General features: G+C 34.8%; 1 protein-coding gene across 3 annotated transcripts in view; it reads right to left on the bottom strand.

The window, feature by feature from the left end:
• The window catches only part of GABRG3 (gamma-aminobutyric acid type A receptor subunit gamma3), a 704,479-nt gene that overhangs the window by 17,872 nt on the left and 662,142 nt on the right, over positions 1-24,465 (bottom strand). For all 3 annotated transcript variants that reach the window (XM_019831998.3, XM_019831997.3, XM_011282834.4), the window contains exon 7: positions 2,548-2,700. In XM_019831998.3, the coding sequence (XP_019687557.1) occupies positions 2,548-2,700 (153 nt within the window). The remainder of the gene's footprint in view (positions 1-2,547; positions 2,701-24,465) is intronic.

Genomic DNA, 24,465 nt, shown 5'->3' with positions numbered 1-24,465 from the left:
ATGCACATTAGTTCCCACCTTTACTGTAGCATCGTAGCTCCTGTGTAGTGAATGCCTCCCTTACTTCCTCAGGGAGGGTAGCCAGGGCCATTTGGAGGTTGAGGCTAACAGCACAGGGTGGACAAGTTAACCATGTGTAAAAGATATTGACCTGGAAGTCAAAGCCTCCTGTCTTGCTCTCAGCCTTCTCAGCATTTGGTCATGTAAAGTCACTTACTTTCTTTGAATCTGTTTCTTTAATCAGTACGGTGAAAATGGAATGCCTCCTTACTGTAGGTGGGAAAGTTGCCATGCTTCATGTAAAAATGGTGTGTAAACTTGGGGCACCTGGGGGGCTCAGTCAGGTTGGTTAAGCATCTGACTTTGGCTCAGGTCATGATCTCATGGTTCATGAGTTTGAGCCCTTCATCTGGCTCTCTGCTGTCAGCACAGAGTGTGCCTGGGATCCTCTGTCCCCCGATTTCTCTCTGCCCCTCCCCTACTTGTGCTCTCTCTCTCTCAAATATAAATAAATATTTTAAAAAATGCTGTGTAAACTTGAAAAGTCTACACTGATGGCAGGTGTATTTTTATACAAAAAAAGATTTTGTAATGAATATCCAATTTAACTTTAAAAAAAATATGGTGACCATGTCATGCTACAGAATATCTAGGTAGGAATTTTTTCATTAAATTTGGGGATTTTTAACTTCATTTCTTCAAAAATTTTTATCTTATTTTATTTTATCTCATTCTGTAACATCAGTTACAGCTATGTTATACATCTTCATATTGTCCAACAGACCACTGGGATTTATGTTTTAAAAGCTTTTATCCCTGTCTTCTTCAGATTAGCTAAATTTTGTATGATGGTCTTCAATTATGCCTGAACTTTTTTTCTGCTCTCTTGAATCTGCTCTTAATCCCATTTAATGAATTTTTCAATTCAACTATTATACATTTCATTCTAGAATTTACTTTTTAATATACTTTATTTGCTGAGATTATCCATCTGTTCATTCACTAACATTACATTTTCCTCTAAGTCCTTTAACATTGTTAAAAGAGCTGCTTTAAAGCCCATGTCTGCTGACTCAAAATCAGAGTTGTCTTTTTATATTGACTTTTTTTTTCTTGATCATGAGTCACATTTTCCTGCTTCTAAGAATGTCTAGTAATTTTTTATTATATACTCAATCTTGTGGATGATACCTTACAAAGATTATGAAGTATGCTATCCTTTTTAAAAGCATGTTAAATGCTTTCTTTTGGCAGATAGTTAATTTACTAATTGTTCTCCTTGATCTTCTCATGGCTTGATTTAAACTTTATTCAAAGCAGTCCTACAAGTGTCCCTTTAGTTTTAAGCACAGTCTTTCTGGTGTCTCAACTAAATATTCTGGTGTTAATGACATTTCTTCACTCTTCTGGAGTGTAAATATATTATCTTATCTTCCAGCATTATGTATTTCTAGTATCTCTAGCCTTAGTTGCCATAGTGGTATATACCACTAGTTGCCATAGTGGTAACTCTTTGACAGGACTTTCATAGTCTCAAGTTGTGCAACCAATACTACATATTATATTGTTTTGAAGCTGATTTTTAAAGTCATGCTTACCTGGCACTTATAATTGTGAGGTCATAACCCCAAGAACAATTACTAAATTTGTGTTGTAACTTTGCTGGGTGATTTACCAATTTTATTATGCATTTTCTAGAAGTATGCAAAACTAACATTGGCAACAGATATTACAGGTTAGGGTTTTTGGGTTTTTTTTTTTTTTTTTTCTCAACCAGTACTTTGTTGTTGAACAAACAGAATAAAATGAATACAGAAAAAGCAACATGTAATGTGAGAGATTTTGCAAGGATTTTAAAATTGGGGCAGCTCCCTCTTTTTTCTGAAAGACATTTTTCTGGGAAAACAACTATATATTTAATATATATTACCTGTTTTCACAGGTCAAAATATTGAAAGTTAGGTAATATTCCTGTCATAAAGAAAAATTGATATAAAATGTTACACAATTCTAAAACCACTGAAATTTAATGTTTTTAATAAAACATTAAGGACTTTTTGGGGGGGGGTCAGAGGAAAATTCATGAAGACTTTGAGATTTAGTGTGTAGATTATAGCTGAAAAGAATGATCACTTTCTTGTTTGATGGTAAAGTTGCTATAGACAATCTCTTCTGTTATTGAGAGACTATTTAATGATATCGTGTCTTCAGTCTTCAAAAGTGCATGAAAAGTTATGTGTCCATACACTGATGTAATGAGATTTTCAGCATAACAGATTCACAGGACATGACTACATTTTTATGATTGACATCATCCTTAGAGTATCAATGATGCAATTGATTTGTTCTGAATTCCCAACCCCGACTGATTTTAAGTGGCACACATAGAATTCTATTGTCAGAAAGAAGAGTCTAACTTGACTACTTAAAGAAATCCAAGTACATTTGACTAAAGTCTTTTTCACTGGAAGTATTTTTATGAATACTTCTGTGTTAATATTATACAAAATGGTGGAAGAGTTTTTTGTTTTTTGTTTTTTAACTCACCTAATGCTGTTCTTGCTGGTGTAGCATCTTTTTTGATCCAAAATGACACCCAGGATAAAACCACAGTCAGTATACAGGGAATGTATGTTTGAATAGTGAAGTATCCCATTCTTCTACTCAATTCAAAATATATAGTCATGACAACATAATCACCTGTAATAAAGTATTGTCAAAAAGTAAAACAACTTTCTTTGGTTAAAAAATAATTCAGGGGCAATAATTTTGTTAAATATATGACTTGGATAAAAATATACACCTACAATAGTAAGTTGTGAAAAAAGGTCAAAATGCTGGTGTTCTTAAACTTAATTTTTATAAACTTTATTTTATCTATGGCTTTCAAGGCATTTTACTGGTCACCGGAAAAGACACACAAACAAACATATTAATTGATAGAGGAGACAGACATGCGCATCTATTCTTTGACATATTACATAACGAGCTACATTATTACATAAAGAGCTTGAGTCCATCTGTGTATTGCGTGTTTAAAATCAGGGGTAATATGATAGAAGAAGATAGGATTCAGTAGGCAGAGAGTGAAAGATGAGGACCTGAGGCCCCCGGTTAGGGAAAAACACGTATTTGGAAAAATTCTGGGAGTGTCTGACCACAGGAAAAGCCCCCAGGCATAAAGCTCCTCTTAAGAATGTAACAGACCCCACCTACTCCCTCTCAGGTTTCCCTTAGGAATTTAAGGAAAGACCTAGGTGTGGCCATAGACACCCCCGCCCCCCACTGCTTTTAATGGAAATGAGCCAATCCAGAATGGACAACCCATGAGTCATCCAGCACCCAGAGTCATCCAGAGGGTAAGGGCAGAACCTGAGAAGGAACAAGGGGAAAGGGAAGGGGAGGGGAGGGCTAACCAAAACCTTTTAAAGCAAGGACACTTGCCTAGTGTCGCAGGCATTCACTTTTGAATGTCTCCTTTCTGTAAAGAGAGCTTTCCTACTATTCTTACTTTCTAATCTTATATTCTAATAAACTTTTGCCTGCTGCTCATTTTGTGTCCACGTCTTAATTCTTCAAAGCAGCGAGAAAACAAATCTGGGTTTGTGGTTAAAAAAAAAAAAAAAATCCTGCAACAGTAACATAGCAAAATCCATCCTCAAGTAGATCCATAGTCATTTTGTTTTTTTCAATAGTAACAGAGCTATACATAAGCTTCCATACATAAATTTGTGTAACGATTTTATATTTCTATTTTTATAGCATAATTTTAGCTTATCAATCTTGTACTTTATGTTTTACTTGATATTTTTAGGTTGATGTTATCCTTTCATGACTCCAGCAGTTAGGCTGTGCCAACCCAGAAAACAAAAAGAAGAAATCATTTTATGATTTTGCTTCCTCCTACTACAGCAAAGCTACACCATAAAAGAGTTGGGAGGAAAATAGTTGTTACTAGAGATTCCATAAGATTCCTGGTGGATAAGGAGAAGTTGCATGCTTAATACATGAGACATTTTATTCCAAAATCATCTTTATTTTGTATCTTTTCTGCATAACCTCCTGCTGAGAGGATGTCTATCCCCCTCTTCCCATTTGACTTTCATTCTTCAACATACTGGATTGTCTTTCAGCACCTGAAATTCAGTGTCTAGACCTGAACTATCATATCCCCCACACCAGGCTGTTCTCTCATCTAAGCCAGGTCCTTCTCTCTATTCAAGGCACAAGTCCAGAAACCACCTGTCACTTCTTTTCCCTTATTCAATTCCTGCATTGCTCTCAATTCCTTTCCCCGCAAGTACCAGATTCTCTCATAGTCCCTGGCCTATCTCCTAACAACCAGTCCTTTTCCACTCCAGACCATTCTATGTCCTACCATCAAAAGGATCATTATAAAACACAAATATCATTATATCCTCTTCCTTATAATCCTTCACCATCATCTTGCTACCTTTTTATTATTGTCATGACTTTAGTATGGTCTCTACTATTCTGCATGCAATACTCCTTTCCCTATAGTCTCTGCACTCTGGAAATCAGATTCTCCCCAGGTCCTCAGACATACCAAGATTTTTCTCCATGGGTCACTAAGTTTCTTCTCATCTACCTAGGATGCTCTTCTTTTCTTTTCCCCTGCATCCCAGTAGTTCCACTCACCTTCAAATCTCAGCTTAGAAATCATTTAGTTCACCACGAAGTCCTCACTGAGCCTCTCCTGACAACTGTTATTCATTCATTTTTATAATTACTAGTATATTCTTCCAGACCAAAAAACTGGTTGGGTTATAGAATATATCATTTTTTTTAACCAGTGTTACTTAATGATAAACAATTGATTAGTGTTTATTTATTGAAAAGATCATAATGAAATTTCCATTTTTAGTTTAAAAGATTGACAAGGAGACTATATTGAGCCCATATAAAAACTGCCTTTCAATAATTAGAATTCTTTTTGTAGTGTTCTGTTGTAACAATATTCAGGATGGTTGATAGAAACATCAATGTTGAGATCATTTTCTGAGAAACATTTAAAATTTTAAGCAAATTAGCATTTCAATGCAAAGGAATCAGAATGATTAACCTGAAGCAATCAAAGGACACAAAGATATATTTCTAATATGAATGCCAAATTACATAATTTCCTGGGGAAATATTGTTGCATTATGTGCAATATTGAAATAACTTTTAACCTTTACATAAAATTTCAGTTAAAAACCAAAGAGAAAACAAACAGTAGACAGAAAAAACAAACATAATAAATCACTCTAGTAGTTATGAACATAGCCCCAACGGAATATCCAAACAGTTGAATAGTTTCTTCAGCGACCATTATAGGTTCCTGAGAAAGATAAAGAAGGACAATTCCAGAGCAGATACACAATTCATTTTAGCAAATCTCTCTGCTTTCCCCCAACCTAAGGTAAATGGACTCTATATATACCTAAGGTAAATGGACTCAACATATACCTTTGACTAACTCAGAGATTTGCTGAATGTCCCATCATCAGATATGAAAGTGAGATGGAATGTCAGGGACTCATTCTGGAGCCTGAGTCTATAAGTTAATTGGCTCTTGGTGAGGTTTTGGGACACACTCCAAAATGCAGTTCCAGGGAACTTCATGGTTCCAAATTTCCAGCTTCCATAGGATACAAATAGCTGGGGAAGAGAAGCAGGAGGAATTGTGGGTTCTAGGCCCACTGCCCCTCACAAGAAGACCAACACATAGCCATTATACCACTCATCCTAAATTGGAAGGAAAAGGCCATGGGATCCTAATTTCTAGTTACATCACATATTTCTGTACACACTTAATTGGTTTATGTAGGCCTGAGGTATAATATGTCCTCAGAGGAGGTGAAAGCCCTTCCCTATATCTGTAAATAAGTGGCTGAAAAGTTTCTCAGACAGGTCAAATGCATGAGTAAATTATATTTGTCATTAGTTTTAGGGTTCTTAATTGAAGAATGATGTTGTTCCTTCTATCTGCTCCCTTTCTGCAAGTGTACATATATCCACACATATACATCCACATACATAGACACTCACATACACCCATGGACCCGGTCTACTCCAACTTGGGTGTGAAGTCTCAGGTCCTGCCTCATGCTCCTTGGAAGCTTTCTTTCCCTCTCTGTGATGTTTAATCATGCACCATGATCAATGTGCAGCTTTCCTAATGCAGTTTACAAACTGGACCAGAATGGTTTTGATTTTCTGTGATCAATTCTTTTCAAACAAAGGTACCTAGAGTCTTGGTTGACTCTTATGGCAATAATAAGGATCTAGCAACCACAGAGATCTCCATAGTCTACCCTGGAATGTGCCTGGTGCCCACTTTCTGGGGGAAAAATGGAATAGAAATAGTTGGGGAGAGAATGAGAAACTTCTCTGATCCATCAAGGTAAAAAGTCATCTTGGGCCCAGTGGATTTAAAAGAAAAAAAAAATGGCTCTTTTTGCCAATAGTTCATTTTTGTGACTTTTTTTCCCTGAGCCAATGTAAGGAAAAATATATGAAATCATTGATTACTTTTTGAGACAGAATGTGTAGTACTACTTTTTAGCACAATGGCACAGAGTAGGCAGTCAATACACATTTAAGAAATAAACATTTATTAAGCTAATACTATGTTTTATGAATTTGGAAGTACAAAGATTAATAACATACAGAAAGTTCCTTCAAGGCTGAAGACTAGCCACATCTTCCATAATTTACCCCAGCATTGTTCCCAGAGAGAACTATTATAAATCAGTACCTATTCCATGTCATAGATAACCTTATTTATTTATTTCTCCTTAGGCAACAAAACTTCCTTTGAATCTCTTTTAAATATCATTGTTATTTCTCCAGACTTACTCTCCTTCTGATGGCCTTGCCTTCTCTCTGCCTTACAGTGGTATTTTCTCTTGGTCTCCTTTCAAAATATCCTAAGTTAATACCTCTTAAAAGTCAGCTAAGGTGTGGTAATCAGCAATGTTATGTATAAAAGAAGCCTAATCTTCTCCATTTTAATCTTCAAGTTTGCCCTGGGAAAACTTACCTTATTCTTTTGCTTTTGACATTCGTACATGAAAATAAATTCTTGATTTTAAGGAATTAAATTTATCAAGCTTTTATTTTATTGTTAGTGCTGTTGTCTTATCCTTGAGAATCTGTTTCCTAACCTAAGATCATATATTGTACTGTTTTTGTCTACAAGTTTTATTTTTATTTTTATATGTAGCTGATCATTCTTCAAATTGAAAATTTTAAATTCCATGATCAGTTGTCATAATATCATTTGTTGCTACCCTCATTCATCTTCAGTGCCACCTCACATATCCTTATAAGTATGGATCTGTTTTATTCATGCATCCAGATATGTATGGATCTGTTTCTGCATGTCAATTCCTGCACAATTACCATACTATCTTAATCATTAAAACGGGAAGACCCACCCTAAAATGACCTCAAATTAATCACACATTTGTACATTTCTCTCAGTTTGAGTGTGGGAAGAACCTGTGATTTTGTTTTAGCCAATAGAATGTGACCTCTGACTTCCTTGATCAGATTACTTTATATAGTACAGGTGAATGGATATTGAGATCTGTTGATTTCAAGCAAATCCAAAGAGAGACTGTGGATGGGCATGACTCAATCAGGTGAAAACCCTTTGAAGGACTGGGACTTTCCTGAAGAGAGATTCTTCTTTTAGTCTTGTAGCTCTATGGCTACAAATAATAAATGATGCCAACAACCTAATAAGTTTAGAAGTAGATTCTTCCTTAGTCAAGCCTCCAAGATGAGAATACCCCAATTGTAAGCTATGACAGCTTAAATAGAGGACACAGCTAAGGCAAATCCATTGCTTTTTACTCACATAAACTGTTGAATTATAAATGAACATTTTGTTTTAAGTCACTAAATTTGTGGTAATCTGTTAGACAGAAATGAAAAATTAAGGGGGAGTGACATCAACAAGATGGCCAAATAAGATGTTCCTCAAACATATTCGCTCTCAACAACACTCATTTGGCATCCAGCCACCTTTGTGTCTTTGTGGGAGCTGTGGGATCCAGGTAGGAGCCTGTGAAATCCTGGTGCTATTCAAGAATGAAGACAGCCATTTTGAAAAAAAACAGACTTTTACCAAGGCAACTGATTCATCGAACCTAAAAACAGCTCTGTTTGATTCAGAACTCATCCATAGCCACACTTGTCTTTTGTTCTGTTGCTAGCACCATCTGCCAAGGGACTCATGAAAAGTAACACCTACTATGCATTAGGTAATAGGCATACAGAACTCGATCCAGCTGTGGACCAAGAAATGGCTTATGAACTATCTCCAGCCCCTGTTGGTCACTATCTGGGAGTCTCTGAAGAACACTGATTTAGACGTTTACCCATAGATGAGAGGCCTTTGTGGAAGTCCAGGAGTCAAACAGAGATGTTGAAGCACACTGCTACAGCAAAAAAAAAAAAAAAAAAAAAAAAAAAAAAAAAAAAAAAAAAAAAAAAAAAAAAAAAAAATCCAAGACTGGACACATTGAAGAGGGAAAGAGAAACAGTTTGACTTTACTCATATCACCCACCCCCAAAGTAGCACAGCTCAGTTCCAAGAGAGATCTTGGTCTGTGATTTCTCCCACAGGGAAAGTGAGAAATTGTGAGTACCTGACTTCTCCAGCTGTGTGGGATGGTGCTAATGAGGTCCATTTCTCTCTCCTCTCACACAGAGTGCTGAATCCTGCACTGCATGCCTGGAGGGTGGTAAGCACTGAGAGAATAGCAGCCAGGGATTGGAATGGGATATAATAAAGGGACACAGATTATACTAACAATCTCATGGACTCCATCAGGAGGTATGCCTGCAAGTGGCTGGGAAACCTCATCTCTGGACCTCCCTAACTGGCCAACAGGTACCTCTAGTGCTATGTATGCCACTCCTTTCCCCAACAGTGGCTGGTTCCCTAGGTGCATTCTGAGTGGTGGTAATGGCAATCTTTAGCAAATGGCTAGTGAGCACATACAGAAAGCTGGCTCAAATCTGTGGGCCTGGGAGAAACTACACACTTGAGGACTCAGCACAGCTCTAGGTAATGAAAAAGAGAGGCTGTGAGCACCCACTATGGCTTTTCAGGATTGTGAGAAAGCATATAAATTTAAATATTACGCTACAAGAGGGAGCAGACATACCCATGGAAAAAGTCTGAGAAAGAATCAGAATCCCTCAGGCTGATGGAAGCTATTTCTCTCCCAAAGTCAGCGCATAAAGACTGGAGGAAGTGAGTGCTACTTCAAATGCAAAGACAACAGTGCAAGACTTCAAGGAATATAAAAAAAATTAAGGAAACATGATCCCAATAAAGAACACAATAATTTTGCAAAAACCAACCCCAAACACCAGGATCTATGATTTACCGAAGAAATAATTCAAAACAGCTATTTTAAGGAAGCTCATTGAACTACAAAACAACCAGAACAACAATTTAATGAAATCAAGAAAACAAGACACACACACACACAAAATTAGAATTTTAACAAAGAGATAGAAATTACAGAAAAGAACCAAACAGAAATTCTGGAGCTGAAGGATAAAAATGAAAGAAGTTAAAAAAAAAAAAAGAAAAAGAAAAAAGGCAATAGAAATCATCAACAGCAGACTTGAAAAAGAAAAAGAAAGAATCTGTAAAATAGAACAGGATTTTGAAATTATTCAGTTAAAAAAGAATAAAAGAAGAATAAAAAAGACTGAAGAAATCTATGTGATGTAGAGAATATTACTAATAGAAACAATTTGCCAGTTATCAGAGTCCCAAAAGGAAAACAGAGGCAAATGGAGATAACAAGCTAAATCAAATAGATAATGACTGAGAACTTCCCAAATCTGGGGAAGATTTGGACATTCAAGATCATTAAGCTAATAGGTAACCCCAACATTTCATTCTAAAACAATCTTCTTCAAAATACATTATAATAAAACTGATTAAAATAAAAGACAAATACAGAACATTAAAAGAAAAAAATCTAATACAAGGGAACCACCATGAAGCTATCAGCGTATTTCTTAGAAACCTTGGAGGCCAGAGAGAGAGAGTGGAAGGATATATCCAAAGTACTTAAGGAAAAAAAAATCTGCCAACCAAGAATACTTTATCTTGCAAGTTATCCTACAGAAATTAAGGCAAGATAAAGACTTTTACAGAAAAACAAAAGCTGAAGGAGTTCATCACCTTAAAAGAAATGCTGAAAGGATTTCAAGTTGAAAAAAAGGAAGCTAATTAGTAACATAAAAAACAAAAATATACAACACATTGGTAAAGGTAAGTACATAGTCAAATTCAGAATACTCTAATACTAATATGGTAATCTATGGTAAATCTAATATGGTAAGGTGTTAACCACTTCAGTATAAAGGTTAAGGTAAAAACAAGTGTTAAACAATAATTATAGTTATAATAATTTCTTAATGGGTACAAGAAATAAGAGGCAAATTCTGACACAAAAATATAAAAGGAGGGAAACTATTAGCATTTTAAAAACACAATAGAAGTTAGTGTAAAATAGATTGTTATGATTATAAGATATTTTATTTAAGCCTCATGGTAACCATAAGGAAAAAAGCTATAGTAGGATATACAAAAAATAAAGAGAAGGGAATGAAAGCATACCACAATGGGAATTCATCAATTCAAAAAGGAAGACAGCAAGAGAGAGAGAAAGGAATAAGGGAATTATAAAACAGTCAGAAACAATTAATAAGATGGCATAAGTAAGTCCATACTTATCAATAATTATCTTAAATGTAAGAATAAATTCTCCAATTAAAAGATGTAGAGTGGCTGAATAGATTAAAAAGAAGATCCAACTGTATGCTGCCTATAGAAGACTTCAGCTTTAAAGACACACATAGGCTCAAAGTGAAGGGAGAGAAAAAGATATTTCATGCAAGTGGAAACTAAAAAATTGCAAGATTAGATGTACTTATATCAGACACAATAGACTTTAAGTCGAAAGTTGTAACAAGAGTCTTTTTTTTGTTAAATAAAATTCTAATATTTTTTCAATATATGAAATTTATTGTCAAATTGGTTTCCATACAACACCGAGTGCTCATCCCCAAAGGTGCCCTCCAAAATACCCATCACCCACCCTCCCCTCTCCCCCACCCCCCATCAGCCCTCAGTTTGTTCTCAGTTTTTAAGAGTCTCTTATGCTTTGGCTGTCTCCCACTCTACCCTCTTTTTTTTTTTCCTTCCCCTCCCCCATGGGTTTCTGTTAAGTTTCTCAGGATCCACGTAAGAGTGAAAACATATGGTATCTGTCTTTCTCGTAACAAGAGTCAAAGAAGGTCATTATGTAACGTCAAAGGAGTCAATTCATCAAGAGGATGTCATAATTGTAAATATAAAAACACCCAACATTGAAGCACCCAAATATAATAAGCAATTACTAACCAAATAAGACAGAAACAGACAACAGTACATAGTAGGGGGCTTCAATACCCCACTTGCAACAATGAGGAGATAATTCAGATGGAGACTCAATAAGGAAATGTTGGATTTCAACTATATCTAAGATGAAATGGACCTAACAGACATATTCAGGACATTCCATACAACAGCAGCAGCGATACACATTCTTTTGAAGTGCACGGAGAACATTTTCCAAGACAGATCATATATTAGGTCACAAAGCAAGTCTTAAAAAATTTAAAAAGATCAAAATCATACCAACTCTTTTTTTTTTTTTTTTACAATAGTATGAAACTACAAGTCAGCAATAGGAAAAAAAAAAAAAAACATGGGACAATTTGCAAACATGTGAGAATTAAACACCATGTTTCTGAACAACCAGTGAGTCAAAGAAGAAATCAAACAGAAATAAAAACAATTTTTGAAACAAATAAAAATGAAAACATAACATACCAAAACCCATAGGACATAGCGAAGCCAGTTCTAAGATGGAATTTTATAGTGACAAATGTCTATGTTAAGAAAAAAGAAAGATCTCAAATAACCAAATTAACTTTTACATCTCAAAGAACTGAGAAAAGAAGATCAAACAGCCCAGAGTTATCAGGAGGAAGAAAATAACAAAGATAAGTTCATGTAAATGAAATAGAGACCAGAAAGACAATAGAAAATCTGTGAAACTAAGCTATTTGTTTAAAAATAAAGCAAATTGACAAATCTTTAGCTAGACTAAGAAAAGAAAAAGAAAAAAAAAAGAGATGCCCCAGATAAATAAAATTAGAAATGAAAACACCTGAGATTGCAACTGATACTACATTAATACAAAGCATTAAGAGACTAATATGAACAATTATATTCCAACAAACTGGATAAGCTAGAAGAAATTGATAAATTTCTAGAAACATACCTTCCAAGATTGAACCATGAAGAAAGAAAAAATCTGAAAAGACCAATAATGAGTAAGGAGAATGGATCAGCAATGAAAAAATTTCTCAACAAAGAAAATTATTGAATGGCTTCCATGGTGAATTTGATCAAACATTTACAAATGAATTAACACTAATCCTTGTGAAACCCTTCCACAAAAATGAAGAGAAAGGAATATTCCTAAACTAATTTTAGAAAACCAGCATTACTATGATTTCAAAGCTGGATAAGGACACTACAAGAAACCTACAGGCTTCTATTCCCAATGTGTATAGATGCAAATATTATCAACAAAATAATAGCACCAAATTCAACACACATTGAAATAATAATATACCATGATCAAGTACGATTCATGCCTGAGATGGAAGGATGTTTCAACACATGCAAATCAATAAATGTGATACACCACATTACTAGAATAAAAGATAAAAATCACAATCATCTGAATAGATGCAGAAAGAGCATTTGACAAAATGCAACATCTTTTCATAAAAATTCTCAAAAATTTAGTTATCAAAGGAATGGAGCTCAACATAAAAAGGCCACACATAACAAGGAAAAGTTAACATTACACCCAATAGTAAAAGGTTGAAAGCTTTCCTCTAAGATTAGAAACAAAACATATATGTCCACTCCCACCATTTCTATTCAATATAGTGGGAAGTCTTAGCCAGGGCAGTTAGGCAAGAAAAAGAAATAAAAAGCTTCCAAATTGTAAAGAAAGAAGTAATATTGTCTGCTTGCAATGTAATATAATCTTAGATATAGGAAATCTAAAGAATCCACCAAAAAAAAAAAAAACTATCAAAGCTAATAAATTAATTCAGTTAAGTTGCAGCATATAAAATCAACACTCAAGAATGAGTTACATTTATATATACTAACAATAAAATATTCAAAGAAGAAATAAAGAAAACAATCTCAGTTATAATAGCATCAAAGACAATAAAATACTTATAAATAAATTTAAGCCAAGGAGTACACTAAAAATGATGAGATAGTGATGGAAGAAATTGAAGACACAAATATATGTAAATAAATATATTAGGTGTTCATGGATTGGAGCAATTAGTATATCCAAAGCCATCTATAGCTTCAATGCCATTCCTATCAAAATGTCAATGGCATTTTTCACAGAAATAAAGAAAAATCCTAACATTCACAGAGAGCCACAAAAGACCCTCAACAGCCAAATCAATCCTGAGGAAGAACAAAGGTGGAGGCATTACACTTCCTGATTTTAAACTATATTACAAAGCTATAGTAATCAAAACAGTAGAGTACTGGCATAAAAATACAAACATAGATAAATGGAACTGAATTGAGAACCCAGAAATAAATGTCTACATATATGGTCAACTAATACTTGACAAAGTCAAAAATATTCAGTAGGAGAAATTATCTCTTCAATAAATGAGAAAACAGGATAATCACATGCAAAATACTAAAATTGATCCCCTATCTTATACCATTCACAAAAGTTAACTCAAAGTGGTTCAAAACTTCATTGCCAGTGTCTTAGAATGTAAAACTCCTAGAAGAAAATATAGTGGAAAAATTCCTTAACATTAGTCTTGGCAAAAATTATTTTGGATATAATACCAAAGCACAAGCAACGAAAGCAAAATTAAACAGATGGACTATATCAAACTAAAAATCTTTTGCATAGAGAAGAAATAATCAACAAAATGAAAAGACAACCAATGGAATGGAAGAAAATATTTGCAAACCCTATATATGATAACAGGTTAATATCCAAAATATACAAGGAACCCATGCAATGCAACCGAAAAATTTGATTAAAAATGGTCTGAGAACCAAAATAGATAATTTTCCAAAGAAGGTATACAAATGGCATACAGATACATGAAAAGATGTTCAATATCCCTAACGTCAGGGAAATGCAAAGCAAAACCATAATAAGATATCACCCTATACTTTTAGAATAGCTAATATCAAGATGGCAAGAAATAAGTACTGAAGAAGATGTGGAAGATAGAGAACTCTTGTGCACTGTTGGTAGGAATATAGGTTGGTGAAGCCACTTGGAAAATAGTATAGAGGATCCTCAAAAAATTAAAAAGAGAAATGCTATTTAATTTAGCAATCCCACTTCTGGGTATATATTCAAAGGTATCTCAAAGAGATATCTGTAATCCCATGTTCACTACAACATTTATTTATGACAGAGAAGGTATGGAAACAACCTAAGTATTTATCTACAGATAATGGATAAAAGAAGAAGTGGTATATATATGCAAAGTTGAATATTTTCCAGTCATGAGAAAGAAGGAAATTCTGCCATTTGCAATGAAACACATGATGGACTTTGAAGGCATTATGCTGGATGAAATAAGTAAGACATCGAAGAAAAATACTTTATGATCTCATTTATAAGTAGAATATAAAAATGTCAAACTCATAGAAACAGAGAGTAGAATTGTGGTTGCCAGCGGCAGGGGTGGGGAGGATGGGAGAAATGGGGGATGTTGATCAAAAGTAACAAACTTACAGTTATAGGAATAATATATTCTAGGGATCTAATATACAACATAGTGACTATGGTTACCCTACTGTATTGTATACGTGAAAGTTGATAAGAGAGTAAATCTTTAAGGTTCTTATGGCAAAAAAGGAAATTATGTAAGATGACAGAGGTGTTAACTAATCCTATTGTGGTAGTCATTTTGTAATAAATATATGTGTGTGTGTGTGTGTGTGTGTGTGTGTGTATGTATCAAATCAACATGTTGTACACTTAAAATGTACAACAATGTTGGCGTGCTGGGTGGCTCAGTCGGTTAAGGGTCTGACTTTGGCTCAGGTCATGATCTCACGGCTCATGAGTTGCAGCCCTGCGTCAGGCTCTGTCCTGACAGTTCAGAGTCTGGAACCTGCTTCAGATTCTGTGTCTTTCTCTCTCTCTGCCCCTCCCCCCTCAGAAGAAATAAACGTTAAAAAATTAAATGTACAACAATGTTATATGTCAATAATATTTCAATAAAACTGGGAAAAAGAGAGAAAAATAATGCAATAGCATTGATTACTAGAAGAAAAATCTTCAATTTTAGTATTCTTCTTCAAACATAGCAAGGCTAGTCTTGGGTCTTTGTGTTTCTGTATAAATTGTACAACCAGTTAAAAAACTTCCTCAACAAACACTTTTGGTGTTTTGATTGGAATAAACCAATAAATAAATGTACCTTCACTTATTTAGTTCAGTGTGGCTACCAGGAAGTAGAGCTCTTACAAAACAAAGTTTTATCACTCATAAAGTGTTACTCATTCCAAATTGAATATCCTGCAATAAGATATTGAATTTCTTCCTTAAAGCCTTGGCATGCCTAGTGTTTAATTGTTGATATATATTTCTGTTGTTATGAACAATGACATACTTAAATATAAGTTATATTTCTACTTAAATTATATTTTATAACTCTATTTTGCTGGCATTCAGAAATGAAATTTTTCACAAGGATCTTATATCCAACTACCTTTAAAATCTTATTAATTTGGATAATTTCTATGGATTCTGTCTTTTGGGTTTTCTATGTAGAATAATTTAACTTTATGCTTTCAAGTACCTCTACTAATACATTGAATGAACAGAAGGAGCCATCTTGAGCATAGTTTTGTTTTAATTTAGCCTTTCTTTGTCTTTCATTATAACGTAAAAAAAATATTTCCAGTGCAGTTAGCATACAGTGTTATATTATTTCCAGTTGTACAATATAGTGATTCAACAATTCCATATATTATTCAGTGCTCAAAAGATAAGTGTACTCTTAACTTTTTCACTTCTTTCACCCATCCCCTCCCCCATTTCCCCTCTAGTAACCATCAGTTTATTCTCTACAGTTAAGAGTCTATTTCTTGGTGTGTCTGTGTTATTTTTTTTTCTCCTTTGTTCTTTGATTTGTTTCTTAAATTCCACATACACATATGAGTGAAATCATAGGCTATTAGTCTTTCTCTGATGGGATTATTTTGCTTAGCATTATACCTTTAGGTGCATCCATGTTGTTGCAAGTGGTAAGATTTAATACTTTTAAAAGTCTATATATATATATATATATATATATATATATATATAGTGTATATATATATATACCACGTTATATATTATATATCATATATATCACATTATATTATATATTACATTATATATATTACTATATATATTACATTACATTATATTATATATGCCACATATATTATATATTAATATTATATATATTATATATGTGGCATATATACATACAAATACCACATGCCATATATATATATATATATATATATATACACACCACATGTTCTTTATATATTCACATATCAATGGAAAATTGAGATATTTCATATTTTGACTATTATAAGTAATGCAACAAACATAGGAGTGCGTATACCCCTTCAAGTTAGTGTTTTTGTATTTTGGAGGTAAATACCCAGTAGTGTGATCACTGGATTGTGGGGCAGTTCCATTTTTTAAATTTTTTGAAGAACCTCCATACTGTCTTCCACAGTGCCTGCACCAGTTTACATTCCCAGCAATAGTGCAAGCGCATTCCTTTTTCTCCAAGTCTCCCAGCACTTGTTTCTTGAGATTTTTCTTTAACCATTTCCACAGGTGTGAGGTGATATATTATTGTGACTTCTATTTGTGTTTCCTTGATGGTGAGTGATGTTGAGCATCTTTTCATGTGTCTGTTGCCCATCTGAGATTTCTCAGATGGAGAAATCTGTTTGTATAAAATTCCCATTTAATTGGATTATTTGTGGGGTTTTTGGTGTTGAGTTTTATGTAAGTTCTTGATATATTTTGGATACTAACCCTTTATCAGATATATAATTTGCAAATATCTTCTCCAATTAAGTAGGTTGTCTTTAGTTTTGTAGGTTGTTTCCTTTGTTATGCAGAAGCTTTTTCTGTTAGTGTAGTGCCAAGTAGTTAATTTTTGCTTTTGTTTCTCTTGCCTCAGGAGACATATCTAGAAAAAAGTTGTTACATCCTATGTCAGAAAAATTACTGTCTAAGCTCTCTTCAAGTTTTATTCTGGTTTCAGGTCTCATAATCAATTATCAATTGAACCTGAATCAATATTCAGGTTCTTAATCAATTTTGAGTTTATATTTTGTGTATGATATAAGAAAGTGGTCCAGTTTCATTGTTTTGCATGTAAGCTGTCCAGTTTTCCCAACAAAATTTGTTGAAGAGACTGTCTTTCTCCCATTGCATATTATTGTCTTCTTTGTCAAAGATTAAATGACCATTTAATATAGGTTTTTCTCTGGACTTTTGTTCTGTTCCCTTGATCCATGTGTCTATTTTTGTGCCAGTACCATACTGTTTTGATTACTACAGCTTTGTAATATAACTTGAAGAAGTCTGAAATTGTGATGCCTCCAGCTTTGCTTTTTTAATTTTTTTTTTTTATTTTCCCACAAGATTGCTTTGGCTATTCAGTGTCCTTTGTGGTTCCATACACATTTCAGTATTCTTTGTTCTGGTTCTATGAAATATGTTGTTGGTATTTTGACAGGGATGGGTTTTCATTAAATCTGTAGAGAGCTTTGGGTAGTGTGGATATTTTAACAATATTTGTTCTTCCAATCCATGAATATGAATGTCTTTCCATTTCTTACTGTTGCCTTTAATTTCTTCCATCAATGTTTTACAGTTTTTAGAGTACAAGCCTTTATTTCTTTGGTTAAGTATATTCTTACGTATTTTAGTAATTTTGGTGCCAGGAAATGGGATTTTTTTTCTTAATTCCTCTTTCTGGTACTCCATTCTTGGTTTATAAAAATGCAGTGGATTTCTGTCATTGCTTTTGTATCCTGTGACCTTAACCAAACTCATTTATGAGTTCTAGTAGATTCTTGGTGGAGTCTTTTATATATAGACTTGGTGGAGGCTTTCTATATATAGAATCATGTCATTTACAAAATAGGGAAAGTTTGACTTCTTTCTTACCAATTTGGATGCTTTTATTCCTTTCTCTTGTCTGATTTCTGTGGCTAGGACTTCCAGTACTATGTTGAATCAAAATAGTGAGAATGACATTCTTGTAGTCTTCCTGACATTAGAGGAAAAGCCCTCAGCTTTTCCCAATTGAGTATGATGTGGCTGTGGGGTTTTCATATAAGGTCTTTATTGGGTTGAGGTTTGTTCCCTCTAAACATACTTTCTTGGTTTTTTTTTTTATCATGAATAAATGTACTTTGTCAAATGCTTTTTCTGCATCTATTGAAGTGATCTTATAGTATTTATCCTTTCTCTTATTGATGTGATGTGTCATGTTGATTGATTTGTGAATATTGAACCTCCCTACCACCCTGCATCCCAGAAATAAATCCCATTTTATTGTGGTGATTTTTTTTTTAAATGGATTGGGTTTCCTAATAATTTGTTGAGGATTTTGCCTTTATGTTGTTCATCAGAAATTTTGGCCTGCAGTTCTTTTGTAGTGTCTTTATCTGGTTTTGGCATTAGGTAATACTGGCCTAAGAATTAATTTAAGTTTTCCTTCTTTTTCTGTTTTTTGAAAAAGTTTGAGAAGAATAGGTATTAACTCTTCTTTAAATGTTCGGTCGAATTTGCCTATGAATACATCTGATCCCAGTCTTTTGTTTATTCGGAGTTTTTAAATTACTGATTCAATTTCATTGCTGATAGTTGGTCTGTTCATATTTTCTATTTCTTCCTGGTTCAATATGTTTCTAAAAACATATTCATTTTTTTCCCTAGGTTGTCCAGCTTGTTGTCATATAATTTTTCATAATATTTTCTGCCGATCATTTGTATTTCTATGTTATCAGTTATTATTTCTCCTCTTTCCTGTGATTTTGTTTCTTTGAGACCTCTCTCTTTCTCTCTCTCTCTTTTTTTTTTTTTATGAGCCTGGCTAAAGGTTTTTCACTTGTGTTGATTTTTTCAAGGAAAAAGTTAATGGTTTCATTGATCTGTTTTATTGGTTTTTGTTTTTTATTTAGTTTCTATTTCATTTATTTCTGCTCTAACCTTTTGGGTTTTTTCTTCTTTTGTAGATCCTTTAGGGGTAAGGTTAGGTTGTTTATTTGAGATTTTTCTTGCTTCTTCATGTAGCCCTATATTGCTATAAAATTTCCTCTTAGAACTGCTTTTGGTGCATTCCAAAGATTTGGGACCATTGTTTTTCATTTCCATTTCTCTCCAGGTAATTTTAATTTATTTTTTTGAGTTCTTGGTTGACCCATTCATTATTTAGTAACATGTTATTTAACCTCCATGTATTTGTGTTTTTCCAGATTTTTTTTGTGGTTGACTTCTAGTTTCAAAGCATTGTGGTCAGAAAAGATGCAGGGTATATATTTGACATTTTTGAATTTGTCAAGACTTGTTTTGTAGTCTGATATGTGATGCATTATGGAAAATGTTCCATGTACATTGAAAGGAATGTGCATGTTTTAGGATGGAGTGTTCTGAATAGATCTATTAAATTTATCTGGACCAGGGTGTCATTCAAAGCATTTGTTTCCTTGCTGGTTTTATGTTTGGATGATCTGTCCACTGGTGTAAGTGGAGTTTTAAAGTATCCAACTATTGGGGAGCCTGGGTGACGCAGTCGGTTAAGCATCCAACTTCAGCCAGGTCATGATCTCGCGGTCCGTGAGTTCGAGCCCTGTGTCAGGCTCTGGGCTGATGGCTCAGAGCCTTGAGCCTGTTTCTGATTCTGTGTCTCCCTCTCTCTCTGCCCCTCTCCCGTTCATGCTCTGTCCTCTCTGTCCCAAAAATAAATAAACGTTGAAAAAAATTAAAAAAAAATAAAGTATCCAACTATTATTGTGTTACTATTGCTTAGTTCCTTTATGTTTGCTATTAAGTGTTTTATGTATTTGGGTTTTTCCATGTTGGGTGCATAAATATTTACAATGGCCATATCTTCTTATTGGGTTGTTCTGTTTATTATTATATAGTGTCCTTCTTTGTCTCTCATTACTGGCTTTTTTTTTTTTTTTAGTCTTGCTACCCTGCCTTTTTTTGACATCCATTTGCATGACAAATTATTCTCCACTTTCAATCTGCAACTGTCTTTAGGTCTGAAGTGTGTCTCTTGTAGGCAGCATACAGATTGATTTTGATTTTGTTTTAATATGAAATTTATTGTCAACTTGATTTCCATACAACACACAGTGCTCATCCCAAAGGGTGCCCTCCTCAATACTCATCACCCACCCTCCCTTCCCTCCCACCCCCCATCAAACCTCAGTTTGTTCTCAGTTTTTAAGAGTCTCTTATGCTTTGGCTCTCTGCCTTTCTAAACTCTTTTTTTTTCTTCTTCCCTTCTCCCATGGGCTTCTGTTAAGTTTCTCAGGATCCACATAAGAGTGAAAATATATGCTATCTGTCTTTCTCTCTATGACTTACTTCACTTAGCATAACTCTCTCCAGTTCCATCCACGTTGCTACAAAAGGCCATATTTCTTTCTTTCTCATTGCCATGTAGCATTCCATTGTATATATAAACCACAATTTGTTTATCCATTCATCAGTTGATGGACATTTAGGCTCTTTCCATAATTTGGCTATTGTTGAAAGTGCTGCTGTAAACATTAGGGTAAAGTGCCCTGCATCAGCACTCCTGTATCCCTTGGGTAAATTCCTAGCAGTGCTATTGCTGGGTCATAAGGTAGATCCATTTTTAGTTTTTTGAGGAACCTCCACACTGTTTTCCAGAGTGGCTGCACCAGTTTGCATTCCCACCTACAGTGCAAGAGGGTTCCCATTTCTCCACATCCTCTCCAGCATCTATAGTTTCCTGATTTGTTCATTTTAGCCACTCTGACTGGTGTAAGGTGATATCTGAGTGTGGCTTTGATTTATATTTCCCTAATGAGGAGCGACGTTGAGCATCTTTTCATGTGCCTGTTGGCCATCTGGACGTCTTCTTTAGACAAGTGTCTATTCATGTTTTCTGTCCATTTCTTCATTGGGTTATTTGTTTTTTTGGTGTGGAGTTTGGTGAGCTCTTTATAGATTTTGGATACTAGCCCTTTGTCCGATATATCATTTGCAAATATCTTTTCCCATTCCGTTGGTTGCCTTTTAGTTTTGTTGATTATTTCCTTTGCTGTGCAGAAGCTTTTTATCTTCATGAGGTCCCAATAGTTCATTTTTGCTTTTAATTCCTTTGCCTTTGGAGCTGTGTCAAGTAAGAAATTGCTGTGGGTGAGGTCAGAGAGGTTTTTTCCTGCTTTGTCCTCTACGGTTTTGATGGTTTCCTGTCTCACATTCAGGTCCTTTATCCATTTTGAGTGTGTTTTTGTGAATGGTTTAAGAAAGTTGTTTAGTTTCATCCTTCTACATGTTGCTGTCCAGTTCTCCCAGCACCATTTGTTAAAGAGACTGTGTTTCCATTTGTTTACATCTTCTTCAATTTCCTTCATAAACTTTCTATACTTTTCAGCATATAGATCTTTCACATATTTGGTTAGATTTATTCCCAGGTATTTTATGCTTCTTGGTGCAATTGTGAATGGGGTCAGTTTCTTTATTTGTCTTTCTGTTGCTTCATTATTAGTGTATAAGAATGCAACTGATTTCTGTACTTTGATTTTGTATCCTGTGACTTTGCTGAATTCATGTATCAGTTCTAGCAGACTTTTGGTGGAGTCTATGGGATTTTCCATGTATAGTATCATGTCATCTGCAAAAAGTGAAAGCTTAACTTCATCTTTGACAATTTTGATGCCTTTGATTTCCTTTTGTTGTCTAATTGCTGACGCTAGAACTTCCAACACTATGTTAAACAACAGCGGTGAGAGTGGACATCCCTGTCGTGTTCCTGATCTCAGGGGGAAAGCTCTCAGTTTTTCCCCATTGAGGATGACATTAGCTGTGGGCTTTTCATAAATGGCTTTTATGATGTTGAAGTATGTTCCTTCTATCCTGGCTTTCTCGAGGGTTTTTATTAAGAAAGGATGCTGAATTTTGTCAAATACTTTTCTGCATCAATTGACAGGATCATATGGTTCTTTTTTTTTTAATTTATTTTTTTCAACGTTTATTTATTTTTGGGACAGAGAGAGACAGAGCATGAACGGGGGAGGGGCAGAGAGAGAGGGAGACACAGAATCAGAAACAGGCTCCAGGCTCTGAGCCATCAGCCCAGAGCCTGACGCGGGGCTCGAACTCACGGACCACGAGATCGTGACCTGGCTGAAGTCGGACGCTTAACCGACTGCGCCACCCAGGCGCCCCCAGGATCATATGGTTCTTATCTTTACTTCTATTAATGTGATGTGTCACATCGATTGATTTGTGAATGTTGAACCAGCCCTGCAGTCCAGGAATGAGTCCCACTTGATCATGGTGAATAATTCTTTTCATATGCTGTTGAATTCAATTTGCTAGTATCGTGGTGAGAATTTTTGCATCCATATTCATCAGGGATATTGGCCTGTAGTTCTCTTTTTTTACTGGGTCTCTGTCTGGTTTAGGAATCAAAGTAATGCTGGCTTCACAGAATGAGTCTGGAAGTTTTGGTTCCCTTTCTAGTTTTTGGAATAGCTTGAGAAGGATAGGTATTATGTCTGCTTTAAATGTCTGGTAGAATTCCCCTGGGAAGCCATCTGGTCCTGGACTCTTATTTGTTGGGAGATTTTTGATAACTGATTCAATCTCTTCGCTGGTTATGGGTCTGTTCAAGCTTTCTATTTCCTCCTGATTGAGTTTTGGAAGTGTGTGAGTGCTTAGGAATTTGTCCATTTCTTCCAGTTGTCCAGTTTGTTGGCATATAGCTTTTCATAGTATTCCCTGATAATTGTTTGTATCTCTGAGGGACTGGTTGTAATAATTCCATTTTCATTCATGATTTTATCTATTTGGGTCCTCTCCCTTTTCTTTTTGGGAAGTCTGGCTAGAGGTTTATCAATTTTGTTTATTTTTTCATAAAAACAACTCTTGGTTTCATTGATGTGCTCTACAGATTTTTTAGATTCTATATTGTTTATTTCTGCTCTGATCTGTATTCTCTTCTTCTGCTGGGTTTGGGGTGTCTTTGCTGTTCTGCTTCTATTTCCTTTAGGTGTGCTGTTACATTTTGTATTTGGGATTTTTCTTGTTTCTTGAGATAGGTCTGGATTGCAATGTATTTTCCTCTCAGGACTGCCTTCACTGCATCCCAAAGCATTTGGATTGTTGTATTTTCATTTTCATTTGTTTCCATATATTTCTTAATTTCTTCTCTAATTGCCTGGTTGAGCCATTCATTCTTTGGTAGGGTGTTCTTTAACCTCCATGCTTTTGGAGGTTTTCCAAACTTTTGGTTGGAATTCAAGCTTCATAGCATTGTGTTCTGAAACTGTGCATGATATGATCTCAATTTTCTTATACTTATGAAGGGCTGTTTTGAGACCCAGTCAGCATGTGATCTATCTTGGAGAATGTTCCATGTGCACTCGAGAAGAAAGTATATTCTGTTCATTTGGGATGCAGAGTTCTAAATATATCTCTCAAGTCCATCTGATCCAATGTATCATTCAGGGCCTTTGTTTCTTTATTGATCCTGTGTCTAGATGATCTATCCATTGCTTTAAGTAGAGTATTAAATTCCCCTGCAATTACCACATTCTTATCAATAAGGTTGCTTATATTTGTGAGTAATTGTTTTATATATTTGGGGGCTCTCATATTTTGCACATAGACATTTATAATTGTTAGCTCTTCCTGATGGATAGACCCTGTAATTATGATATAATGCTCTTCTTCATCTCTTGTTACAGCTTTTAATTACAGTCTAGTTTGTCTGATATAAGTATGGCTACTCCAGCTTTCTTTTGACTTCCAGTAGCATGATAGATATTTCTCCATCCCCTCACTTTCAATCTGAAGGTGTCCTCAGGTCTAAAATGAGTCTCTTGTACACAGCAAATAGATGGGTCTTGTTTTTTTACCCATTCTGATACCCGATGTTTTTTGTTTGGCGCATTTAGTCCATTTACATTCAGTGTTATAGAAAGATATGGGTTTGAGTCATTGTGATGTCTCTAGGCTTCATGCTTGTAGTGATGTCTCTGGTACTTTGTCTCACAGGATC

This window comes from Felis catus, chromosome B3, assembly GCF_018350175.1.
Source record: "Felis catus isolate Fca126 chromosome B3, F.catus_Fca126_mat1.0, whole genome shotgun sequence".
Classification (NCBI taxonomy): domain Eukaryota; kingdom Metazoa; phylum Chordata; class Mammalia; order Carnivora; family Felidae; genus Felis; species Felis catus.
This window is presented reverse-complemented; position numbering and strand designations above follow the sequence as displayed.